The sequence below is a fragment of the Cetorhinus maximus genome, chromosome 3 (genome assembly GCF_964194155.1).
Source record: "Cetorhinus maximus chromosome 3, sCetMax3.hap1.1, whole genome shotgun sequence".
Classification (NCBI taxonomy): domain Eukaryota; kingdom Metazoa; phylum Chordata; class Chondrichthyes; order Lamniformes; family Cetorhinidae; genus Cetorhinus; species Cetorhinus maximus.
In genome coordinates this window covers 170171650-170184821 of record NC_135881.1, presented here as the reverse complement: position 1 = coordinate 170184821, position 13172 = coordinate 170171650, and the positions used below count along the sequence as shown (strand labels likewise).

General features: G+C 44.5%; 1 protein-coding gene across 3 annotated transcripts in view; it reads left to right on the top strand.

Moving 5' to 3' along the window:
• Positions 1–6976, top strand: part of LOC144679035 (putative thiopurine S-methyltransferase) — a 41430-nt gene extending 34454 nt beyond the window's left edge. For all 3 annotated transcript variants that reach the window (XM_078539287.1, XM_078539288.1, XM_078539286.1), the window contains 2 exons: positions 4821–4865; positions 5592–6976. In XM_078539287.1, the coding sequence (XP_078395413.1) occupies positions 4821–4865; positions 5592–5734 (188 nt within the window). In that variant the 3' untranslated portion in view covers positions 5735–6976. The remainder of the gene's footprint in view (positions 1–4820; positions 4866–5591) is intronic.
• Positions 6977–13172: the final 6196 nt, after the last annotated feature.

The window sequence follows — 13172 nt, the reverse complement described above, 5'->3', positions numbered from 1 at the left end:
TTTTAAATGCACTTATCTCATTGTTCATCTCATCATTCAGTGGCTACCCATTCTATATCACTGGTAAATATCAAAACAAAATAATTATTTAATATTTTCTGGCATTTCTCTATTATTATTACTATGATATTACCCCTGACTATCCCTTAATGGTCCTATTCATATCACAGCCTTCCATTTTTATTGATGTTCCTGTAAAATATTTCTCAGTTTTGTTTTATGTTCCTTGATAATTTTATTTCATAGTTCCTCTTTGACTTCCTAATTGTTCTTTTTAATTTTTCTCCTAATCTCTTCATATTCTCTTTCAGCACGCACTCCTCTTCCATCTACCTACTTAATATATGCCTCCTTCCTATCCCTCAATTGTTCCCTTATATTTTTATTAATCCATGGAGTCTTACTACTGTTTAGTTTGTTCTTTCCTTTTAGCAGAATGTATTTCTCTTGCACTGTGTTGAACACCATTTTAAATGACTCCCATTGCTATTCAACAAGATTGATTGTTTGCCAATACTTTTGCCCATTTTATTTTCCCAAGTTCTATTCCCAGCCCCCAAAAACATCAGCATTTCTGCAATCTATTAACCTGGTCTGTCATACTTCTGTCTGTCCTCGATCACCGTTTTAAAGTTATTATGTTATGGTCACTATTGTCTATAGATGTTCCCTAATTTTACTTCTCTCATCTGCTCTGCGTCATTCCCCATTATTACATCTAGTAGTGAATCTTCCCTTGTTGGGCATTTTACATAATGGGTTAGAAAGGAGTCATTTATGTATTGTATGAACTCCATTACCTTATTCATTTTACTTACTACTTTTGTCCAATTAATATCAGGATAGATAAAATCCCTCATGGCTAATTTTTTTTTTTACTCAGTTCCTTAATTTGTTTGCATATTTCTTCCTTTACCTCCCTTCCACTATTGGGTAGTCTGTAGACTACACCTATTAATGTGATGGATCCTTTATTATCTTTTATCTGTAATCCTATAGATTCTATTTTTGTCTCGCTGACAGCTTCGTCACTTTTTTTCCACTGCTATTGTTATCCCTTAAAAGCATAGCTACTACGCCTCTCCTTTTCTCCATATTTTTGAAATATGTCATATCCTGCAACGCTTAATTTCCAGTCCTGATTTTGCTATAGCCATGTCTCAGTAATCCCTACCATTCTTGTTCACCCAGCACATGATTGCCTCCAACTCCTTTGTTTTAATATGGAGACTGTGCATTGCTGTACAGCCATTTTAAGTCTTTTTTTTTCATTCATGGGATGTGGGCTTTGCTGGCTAAGCCAGCATTTATTGCCCATCCCTAATTGCCCTTGAGAAGGTAGCAGTGAGCTGCCTTCTTGAAGTCTATGTGGTATAGGTACACCCACAGTGCTGTTAGAGAGGGAGTTCCAGGATTTTGACACAGCGAGACTGAAGGAAAGGCGATATATTTCCAAGTCAGGATGTTGAGTGGCTTGGAGGGGAACTTCCAGGAGGTGGTGTTCCCATGTGTCTGCTGCCCTCGTCTTTCTAGATGGCAGTCGTTGTGGGTTTGGAAGGTGCTGTCTAAGGAGCCTTGGTGAATTCCTGCAGTGCATCTTGTAGATGGTACACACTGCTGCCACTGTGCATCAGTGGTGGGGGGAATGAATATTTGTGGATGGGCTGCCAATCAAGCAGGCTGCTTTGGCCTGAATGTTGTCAAGCTTCTTGAGTGTTGTTGAAGCTACACTTATCCAGGCAAGTGGAGAGTATTCCATCACACTCCTGACTTGTGCCTTGTAGCTGGAGGACAGGAGGTGAGTTACTCATCACAGGATTCCTAGCCTCTGACCTGCTCTTGCAGCCACAGTATTTATATGGCTAATCCAGTTCCATTTCTGGCCAACGGTAGCCCTCGGTGTTGATAATGGGGGTAGGTGTGGGGGGGTGGGGGGGGTGTTCAGCGATGGTAATGCCAGTGTCAAGGGCAATGGTTAGATTCTCTCTTGTTGGGGATGGTCATTGCCTGGCACTTGTGTGGCACGAATGTTACTTGCCACTTGTCCGCCTAAGCCTGAATATTGTCCAGGTCTTGCTGCATTTGGACATGGACTGCTTCAGTATCTGAGAAGTCGCAAATGATGCTGAACATTGTGCAATAATCAGCGAACATTGCTAATTCTGAACTTATGATGGAAGGAATGTCATTGAAGAAGCAGCTGAAGATGATTGGACTGAGGACATTACCCTGCAGTGACGTTCTGGAACTGAGATGATTGACCTCCAACATCCACAACCATCTTCCTTTGTGCTAGGTATGACTCCAACCAGCGGAGAGTTTTCCCCCTGATTCCCATTGACTCCAGTTTTGCTAGGGCTCCTTGATGCCACACTTGGTCCAATGCTGCCTTGTTGTCATGGGCAGTCACTCTCACGTCACCTCTGGAGTTCCGCTCTTTTGTCGATGTTTGAACAAAGGCTGTAATGAGGTCAGAAGCTGAGTGGTCCTGGCGGAACCCAAACTGAGCGTCAGTAGCAGGTTATTGCTAAGCAAGTGCTGCTTGATAGCACATTTGATGACCCCTTCCATCTCTTTACTGATGATCGAGAGTAGACTGATGGTTCAGTAATAAGCCGGATTTGATTTGTCCTTTTTGTGTACAGGACATGCCTGGGCAATTTTCCACATTGTTAGGTAAATGTCTGCAGCAAGTTCTGAAGCATAAGTCTTCAGTACTACTGCAAGAATATTGTCAGGGCCCATAGTCTTTGCAGAATCCAGTGCCTTCAGCCATTTCTTGATATCCAGTGGAGTGAATCGCATTGGCTGAAAGACTGCCATCTGTGATGCTCGGGATCTCCGAAGGAGGCCAAGATGGGTCATTCGTTTGGCACTTCTGGCTGAAGATTGTTGCAAATGCTTCAGACTTACCTTTGGCCTGATGTGCTGGACTCCCTCATTGAGGATGGTGATAGTTGTGGAGCCACCTCCTCCAGTGAGTTGTTTAATTGTCCACCATCATTCATGACTGGATGCGGCATAACTGCAGAGCTTAGGTCTGGTCTGTAGGTTGTGGAATCGCTTAGTTCTGTCTATCACTTGCTGCTTATGCAGTTTGGCACTCAAGTAGTCCTGTGTTGTAGCTTCACTAGATTGATAACTCATTTTTACGCATGGGGTCCAGAGTCGATGTTGAGGACTCCCAGGGCAACTCCTTTCCGATTGTATATCACTGTGTCACCACCTCTGGTTGGTCTGTCCTGCAGGTGGCACCGGACATACCCAGGGATGTTGATTGTGGTATCAGAGACATTGTCTGTGAGGATTGATTCAGTGAGTATGACTATGTCAGGCTGTTGCTCGACTAGTCTGTGAGACAGTTCTCCCAATTTTGGCACAAGTCCCCAGATGTTATTAAGGATAAATTCGCAGGGTTGACAGAGCTGAGTTTGCCATTGTTGTTTCCGGTACCTAGGCCGATGCCGGGTGGTCCATCCAGTTTCATTCCTTTTAGACTTTTTAGCAGTTTGATACAACTGAATGGCTTGCTAGGCCATTTCAGAGGACATTTAAGAGTCAACCACATCGCTGTGGCTCTGGGGTCACATGTAGGCCAGGCCAGGTAAGGATGGCAGATTTCCTTCCCTAAAGGACATGAGACATGACATGGGACACGACATCCTCTCATTTTATGTTTAACCATTTTGTTAGGGTCTTGTTCTATAATTTTATTTACTCCATTGCCATCAGTCTCCTTCCTTACTTTATAACCTAATAGAGCATATCCTGAGTGTCAGGATGGGACGTCATCTCCACAAAGATTGTGTGGTGATCATTCTTGCCAATACTATGGACAGATGATTCTGTGTTGGAAGTGAGGGCGAGGTCAAGTAGGCTTTTTCGTCTCAATGCTTCTCTCATCACCTGCCACAGGCCCAACCTGGCAGCTATGTCTTTCAGGACTCGGCCAGTAGTGGTGCTCCTGAGCCACTCTTAGTGATGAGATTGTACTCTGGGTGGGGTCTTCATTCTGTGTATTTATTACCTCAGTGCTTCTTCTAAGTGGTGTTCAACGTGGAGGAGTTCTGATTCTTCAGCAGAAGGAAGGTGGTAATCAGCAAGAGCTTTCCTTACTCATATTTGACCTGATGCCATGATATTTTGTGGGTCTGGAGTTAATGTTGAAGACTCCTAAGGCCATTGCCTTCAGCCATACACCACTGTGCTGCCAGCTCTGGTGCCAGTGAGACAGGACATACCCAGAAATGGTGATGGGGCTCCAAGCCTGGGTCATTGGCTGTAAGGTATGTTTTGGTGAGTGTGACTATTTTACACTGTTGCTTTACTAGTCTGTGTGACAGCTCTCCCAATTTTGGCATAAGTCCCCAGATGTGAAGGAGAGTCAGCTGAGCAGGGTGTGCATTTGTCATGCCAGGTGGCCCATCTGGTTTTATTCTTTTTAGTTCTTTTCCCTGTAGTGGTTTGATACACCTGAGTAGTTTGCTGGGCCATTTTTGAGGGCAGTCAATCTGGAGTTACACGTAGGCCAAACCAGGTAAGGATACGAGTGAATCAGATGGGTTTTTACAACAACATTTTACTCTGATTAATCATTTAATTGCATTTAAATTCTAACAGCTATGGTGGGATTTGAACACGTCTCCAGATTACTAGTCCAGTAACACTACCATTACACTACTGTTCCCCCAGTGCTCCTTTGCATCCCAACCACAATTGTCCATCAATGTAATGGTCAATAACTTATATTTGTAATGATATATATTTTTGGTCACTAACTTTGAATTAGTAATTTAAATGTATATTGAATTATTTTACAGGTCCACCATTTTCTATTCCTAAACTTGCAATTGAGGACCTGTATGGTGAGTATGTTTGAATTGATTTAAAGAGTTTTGCCAAAATGCAAAACTAATTTGTATGCAAATCACAATACATTATCTTACAGCAATTACATGAAAATGTGGGAGGTCAATCTGCTAATAGGTAAAACATACTTTATCTGGCACAGTTTAAAAATCAATTTCTAAGATTAGGCCCCAACAAACCTTTTAAGGCCCAAACTTCCCCTTAACTTCCTGCACAGCTGAAGGCAGCACCCAGTCAGGAGATCCAGTTTCAACAATGCAGCACCTCCCTCATGCAAAAGAGAAAGAGCAGGAAATCAGGGTGAAGTGTACTTCATCATTTTTGCCCTGGTGCAATCACTCCTCAGGAAAGCCCATTGTCTAATCTACTATCTTGGTTCAATATACTCAGTTAATAAACTTCGATTAGAAAGGAGAGAGAAGTAATTAAATTACTAAAAGCATAATGTAATAGAGCTAACAAATGCTTGAGAATTGCATCTAACTTAAAACCATGTGTATGTTGTCACCATTTTTGTGACACCTTGTTGGTATTTTGTAAAATGAAATATTTTGTGAATTTCCCTTTCAATAGTAACTAGATGTCAGTTCAGTCACTTTCATAAAAATTAATTTGCTATTTTTCTCTCTCATTTTTATTTTGAGCAATTTAACATTATGGAAAAACTGGCACTTTAAGCTTTAGGCATTGGAGTATATTATTGTTTGTGTCCTTCTTTCCAGGCCAGTCATGCAACATTCAGTTGATCCAGTCATCAGATGCTCTGACTGACAGACAGAGATTGTGGGGTCTGGATTCCTTCATCGAACAAATTTACCAAATTACATTGAAGACTGATACAGATCCCGGTGCATTAACACATTAACACAAGCTGCATTAACTTTATGAACATTTTTGGAAACTAGGAAAGTGAATCTGATTAGCAAAACTGAAACAATGGGTTTTTATGTGAGTGGAAACAGAAAACTTTTATTTCCCCTAGTAGTGGAACACGTGATGTCCATTCTCTTGATTCCAATCTGTACACATTTTACGAGTCCATTCATACTAACTGTAAAGTTAGAAGAAAATGAAGTAAGTTTGCAGCTTCACTACAGTTATAGTGTAGATAAAGTGATTCTGTAGATGTTTCCCTCTCCTCAACTATTTTCACCCTCCTTTCAAAATAGCTAAATGACTCCAAAACTCTTAGTAAGATCTCCATGATTTATATTGCACAATAAATTGCAGGAATATTTGTGCTGTTCTCCTAAGTTAATAAAGTTTGTTCTCATCACTCAACCCATCATTGCAGTCAATGGTGATTATCAGTTTGCTGGATTATGCCATTTTTCATCAGAACAATTGACTTAAGGTGATCTTAAAAGTTGCAGCTGATTTGCCTCCCACATCCATGCCTTAATTTGAGTTATAGCGTCACAGTAGTTTATAGGATCGTGTAGTTAGTCGGCATGGTAAGCCATTGGCTGTGTTATCTGTCTAATGACGGAGCATCCACAATCATTTGTGGGAGAGAATTCTATAGGTTCCCAACCTTCTGAGTAAAGAAATTACTGTTCATTTCAGTTTTAAATGTGTGACCCTTATCCTGAGACTATGACCCTTTATCATAGACCAAGGGTCCGTAACCTCTTTTACATGAAGAGCCTTTTTAAAAAAAATTGCCTATAATAAAAATTATTGGGAGCCACAATATGAATATTTGGCATTCTAAACCAAATACATAGCAAATTGCCAAATGTCTCCATTAGGATGCATAATGTGTTTGGATGAATTGAATTTATATAACAACAAAAAGGTCAAAATTAAAATAGACCTAACTCTATATTATAATAATCACGTTTTTTGACATTTTCTGGCTCTCTTTGTTTTTCTGTTTGTATTTCCTGCATGTGCATATTCAGATTTTATGCATCAATTTGCATGAATTATGTATAAGCAAGTTCCAAAAAATGTAAAAATAATGAACCATATCACTTTAGTGGGAAAACAGCATGTTTTCACTTTGAATCGAAAAGTAATATGAAATTTACATATAAAACTGAGAATGCTTTTTGTCTTTGCTTGATAATAAATTGGTCTTGTAATAAATTTTGTGTTACTATAATTTTATCAGTAAAGTTATCTTTAAAACAAGCTTAACTTAAGCTGCCTAGAATTAAGACAGTTTGTTTCTGTTATTGATTCTTGTAATCAAAAAATTGCTTCTAATACTGCAGAATGATTTATCGTCTCAGCTATATTAGAAACAATAATGGTTGCAATCATAAAACCAGTTCATTTCTGCGGTTATGGAGTGTCCACCGGCACTATCGAGGCCTTCCATGCTCAGTGGGCACCGCAGGGACAGGGTGCTTTATTGACTCCTCGAATCACATTTTAATTTGATGTTGTAAGTTTCCTTGAAGATTAGTTTTTCCTTTTGCAGTACCCTTCAAGGGGTTGCTTCTTACTTTGTCCCTCATTTTTTAAAATTTAGTTTATTTGGTCGCTCAAAAGAGTAAAACCTGTTCATTGAACCAAAGGCATTACCTATAGACATGATGTAGCTTTACCACTCAAACAGGTTCATTTCAGCCAAGATGATGCTTTTGTCAAAATAATCATTTGAAACAGTCAAGTGCAGCATAATGATCAGACTTTTATCGCCACAATAAAACAAGGCTCTTACTTCCTCAGCAAGTGAGACAAATCTGTATATAATATTTGTCCTAATATAATTTATATATGGTAAATTGTTGCATTCAATAGTGGTGAACTCTGAATTCTTAAACATGTTACGATCCCCATAGCGAACGATAAGAGATTTGAATTCCCAGTGACCAACCTAAAGGAATCCCAGAACAAGATTTAAGATTTTTACTGTAACACATCATAACATTCAAGGCTATGGGCCAAGTGCTGGTAAATGGGATAAGGTAGGTAAGTCAGGTGTTTCTCACGTGTCGGTGCAGACTCGATGGGCCGAAGGGCCTCTTCTGCACTGTGATTCTGTGAAAATCAACTTCAACTAAACATTACTTAAACAACTAATACTCTAAACTACAAAACCACTAACCCTCATTGATGTCTTAACGTGACCAATAACCCCAGATACAAACATATATATTACAGCAGGCTTGTCTAACATGTGGCCTGCAGGCCGGATCCTGGTGGTCAAAATCCCAGTATGTGAAGTCAAAGTGATTAGTGAGCCTATCAGCAGCAAATGTGGCAGAGAAGTAGTCTCTGATTGAAGGAGCAGTTTCCTTCAACCTGAGGCCTGACACTGGTGCAACGGCAGAGGTGAGTCTCGGGGGAGAGGGAGAGGTTTTCAGGGAGCGGGGAAGAGAGAGCGGCTGCCGAGCGGGGAGGGAGAGAGAGCGGCTGCCGAGCGGGGAGGGGGGAGAGCGGCTGCCGAGCGGGGACGGAGGGAAGAGCGGCTGCCGAGCGGGGACGGAGGGGAGAGCGGCTGCCGAGCGGGGAGGGAGGGAGAGCGGCTGCCGAGTGGGGAGGGAGGGGAGAGCGGCTGCCGAGCGGGGAGGGAGGGGAGAGCGGCTGCCGAGCGGGGACGGAGGGGAGAGCGGCTGCCGAGCGGGGACGGAGGGGAGAGCGGCTGCCGAGCAGGGAGGGGGAGAGATTGTGGCTGCTGGTGGCGGGGAGTGTGTGTGTCAGACCGAGCGAATGTGTCTGAGACAGAGTTTGTGTGTGTGTGCATATGCGCGCATGAGACAGAGAGACTGTGTGAGAGAGACACACTGTGGCCTGAATTTTACGTTCCTCCACCGGCAGATTTTTAGGCTGGGAGCAGGTGGCGGTGAGTGTGAAATTGAAGGAACGGGATTCCCTTCATGTTCCTGCCTGCCCCGATCACACAGCGCTTTTACGATGGGGTGGGCAAGGCCTCAAACGGGAAGTGTGCCCTTGCCCCTATTGAGGCCCTTAAGTGGCCACTTATGAGCCATTTCCTGCCCAGCCTCAATTTTTCAGCTGGCAGGTGGATTGACCTTGCCTGTGGGAAGCCCAAAAATCAAGGACTTCGATCTCAAGCGGAAAGAGGGATGGGGCAGCGCCTCCATCAGAAGCCCCTTTTCAAAGTCAGGCACCAGCCGCTTAAGGTCCAGTGACCTCCAGGCATCCCGCCGACCTCCCACTGGCCTTTTTTCCGAGACCCCGATTGCCCTCTTTGGCCCCTCCAGGCCTTCCCTACCCTCCACACCCTTGGACTCTTTAAACTTACCTGGGCCTCTGTTGCCCAGACTTAGCCTCGGGTGTCCTCATGCACTTCCTCTTCTGTCCACTGCAGCCCCTGTCGCTGCAGGGACTGGAGAACTGCCATCCAATCAGATTGGCCGGCGGATCTCTAAGGTGGGACTTCCTCCCAGGTGAAAGGCAGAAGTACCCCTGCAGCCACCTAACGCTCATTTGACTGTGTAATGGCTGTGGGGCACTCGGGAGTCAGCGGGGATGTGTTTCCCACCCAACTCTTTGGAAATGAGACCGCACTATCTGAAAAATTCAGGCCTGTGTGTGAAAGAGAGACAGCGGCCTGAATTTTTCGAATGCCGAGGCCTCGCTTCCCGCCATCCGAAGAGTCTGTGGGGAACACATCCCTGCCAACTGAGCATGCCCCATAGCCAATTTTTAAAAATAATTTAAGGGATGTGGGTATCGCTGGCTAAGCCAGCATTTATTGCCCATCCCTAACTGCCCTTGAGCTGCCTTCTTGAACTGTTGCAGTCCATGTGGTAGAGCTACATGCACAGTGCTGTTAGGGAGGGGGTTCCAGGATTTTGATCCAGCGACAGTGAAGGAATGGCAATATATTTCCAAGTCAGGATGGTGAGTGGTTTGGAGGGGAACTTCAAGGTGGAGGTGTTCCCAAGTATCTGTTGTTGTTGTCCTTCTAGATGGTAGTGGTCATGGATTTGGAAGATGCTAAGGAACCTTGGTGTGTTTCTACAGTGCATTTTGTAGATGGTACACACTGCTGCCACTGTGTGTCGGCGGTGGAAGGAATGAATGTAGAAAGGGTGCCAATCAAGCAGGCTGCTTTGTCCTGGATGGTGTCAAGCTTCTTGAGTGTTGTTGGAGCTGCACTCATCCAGGCAAGGGGAGAATATTCCATCACATTCCTGACTCGTGCCTTGGAGATTGTGGGCAAGCTTTGGGGAGTCAGGAGGTGAGTTACTCGACACAAGATACCTAGCCTCTGACCTGCCCTTGTAGCTATAGTATTTACATGACTAGTTCAGTTTCTGCTCAATGGTAACCCCAGGATGTTGATAGTAGGGGATTCAGTGATGGTAATGCCATTGAATGTAATGGGGCGATGGTTAGATTCTCACATGATGGAGATAGTCATTGCCTGGCACTTGTGTGGTGCGAATGTTACTTGCCACTTGTCAGCCCAAGCCTGGATATTATCTGGGTCTCGCTGCATTTGGACATGGACTGCTTCAGTATCCGAGGGCTTGCGAATAGTGCTGAACAATGTGCAATCATCAGCGAACATCCCCACTTCTGACCTTATGATGGAAGGAAGGTCATTGATGAAGCAGCTGAAGATGGCTGGGCCTAGAATGCTTGAATGAGTGCCAAGGGGGCAATCGGGGAGGCCGGGGCCAAGGGGGGGAAGGAGGTCCAGAGTCCACCTGACTTCAGAAGGGGGCTTCAGATGGAAGCACCCACTCCACTTCCCGCCTGAGATCTAAGTCCGTTAATTTTTGGGCTTTCCCCATGCCAACACAATCCTTCCACCGGCCTAAAAATTGAGGCGGAGCAGGAAATGGCCTTTAAGTGGCCAATTCGCCACTTAATGGCCTCAAATGGAGCAAAGGCAAGCTTCCCATCTGAGGCCTTGCCCGCCCCAGCATAAAATTGCTGCGTGGCCAGGATAGGCGGGAACCTGGAGAGAATACTGTTACTTCAGGTTCACACTCCTCTCACTCCACCTGAAAACCCGCCAGTGCTGGAACGTAAAATTAAGTCCTGTGTGTGTAAGACAGAGTGTATGAGTGTGTGTGTGTGTGAGACAGAGCGTGCACGGGTGCGAGACGGAGCGTGAGTGGGCGCGAGAGACAGAGCATGAGCGTGTGTGTTGTTGGGTAAGAAAGTCCAAATTTTTATTTTGTACGAACCTAGTTTAGTTTGTAGTTGGCATTAAACTGAAATTTACAATTTAGATTCTGTAGTTGCCAGCCTTAAGCAGGGTTTTTTCAAGGGTTCCAGTGAAAGAGCAGCTTAATTAAGAACCAGCTGAAACTGGATCCTCAAGACTCATGTAGGCCTTTTGTGTTAGGAACATATATAAGTAGCAACTTAGTGCAATTGACAATGGAGTGCCGGAGTTTAGTGCTTCAGGGAGTTAAGCAGAGGAAGGAAAAGAGGTGTTTGGTTGCTTTTGCCTAAACTTTTCAACCTCTAGGAATTGATTTTTGCTCTGCTACAGGAGAAGCTGGTTAATTGGTGAGTATCTGGTAAATGATTAAGGGTTATTCTATTCTTAAGGCTCAAAATAATATATTTTGAATGAGAGGTGAGCGGGAGAGGATAAAGGGCTCAGATCAAGAGGCCTACCTGCAGTGAGACCAGCGGCAGAGTGACATCACAAACCACAGCATGATGCAAGTGCAGGGAAAGCAGCTGATTGGTGATTAGGATTGGTGAGTAATTCTAGTCTTAAAAGTCTTTAGTTTGTGTTTAGGTCCCTCATTTTTTTTCTTAAAAATAAAATAGTTTAAAAATAGTTAAGTATAAAATCGCTGTTGTAATTATTTTTTTACACCAGTAAAGTGTAAACAGCGGCGGATTTTTCAAGTGTAAAGGGCAGGGATACGAGAGTAATTAATTAATAAATTAAATTAAATACAATAGTGATGACAGGACGGGCGATGTGTTGATGCTGCAGTGTGTGGGAGCTGCTGGACACCAAGGTGATCCAGAGAGACTACATCCACAGTAACTGTTTGCAGCTCGAGGAACTTTGGATCTGAGTTGAGGAGCTGGAGTCTGAGCTGCAGACATTCTGTCATATCAGGGAGGGGAAAGTCACCTGGACACAACAGGAGGAAAGGCATCCAACAGAGGGCGCTGATGAGAAGTGACTGAAGCATTCTGGGAGAAGTCATCGCAGCCACCACGACTCAGGAGGGAATTGAGGAGAAGGACTCTTGCACTCAACAGGAGGAAGGGCATCCAACAGAGGGTGCTGGTGAGAAGTGACTGCAGCATTCTGGGAGAAGTCATCGCAGCCACCGCGACTCAGGAGGGAATCGAGGAGGATCCACTGTCAAAGAACGGAATAGCCCCAAACATTACTTTGCTGTAGTGTTTCCATCCCTCCCTCCTCCTCAAACCTAAAAAAAAAGAGAGAGGAAGAGGCAGTGCCTTCAGGAGTGCACCAGACCTGCGAGGGACACTCTTCTGAAAGTGGATTTTAAAGAAAAAGCAGCTGATTGGTGAGTAAATCCTGGGAGCAGACACGGAGGGAGGAGCACCGGAGCGGTGAGTATAAATCTAGCTTACCTTGGGGATTCGCGGCCTTGTCTCCAGGGAGCAGACTCGGAGGGAGGAGCACCGGACCGGTGAGTATAAATCTAGCTTACCTCAGGGATTCGTGGCCTTGTCTGTAGGGAGCAGACTCGGAGGGAGGAGCAACGGAGCAGTGACCTCGGGTCACAGAGTGACTGAAGCCAAAACTGAAAAAGTGACGTTACAGGAAAGCTGTGACCTGATTGGTTGGTAGGAAATCTGCACCAAATTTGAAAAAAAAACACTGCAAAGCTAATTATTAAATTAATTATCTAAGTAGAGATGGCTGGGCAGGTGATGTGCTGTAGCTGTATGATGTGGGAGCTGGCAGATCCCATTGCGAGCCGCAGTGACCACATCTGCAGCAAGTGTTGGTTGCTGGAGGAACTCCGGCTCAGAATTGATGAGCTGGAGTCCGAGTTCCGGACGCTGCGGCACACCCGGGAGGGGGAGAGTTACCTGGACGCTTTGTATCAGGAGGCGGTCACACAAGGTAGATTAAGTACCTCAAGTCCGGTCAGTGGTCAGGGTCAGCAAGGTGTGACTGCAAGTGAGGCAGGTAGAGGGATCCTGTGTTCAGGAACAGAGGAACCTCAGCTCTTGACCTTGTCCAACAGGTACGAGGTACTTGCTCCCTGTGTGGATGAGGATGAGGGCTGTAGGGAGTAAGAGCCAGCTGACCACGGCACCGTGGTGCAGGAGGCCATTCAAGAGGGGGGAGAAAAAAGACAAGTGGTAGTTGTAGGGGATTCTATAATTAGGGGAATTGAGAGCTTCCTTTATAAGCAGGA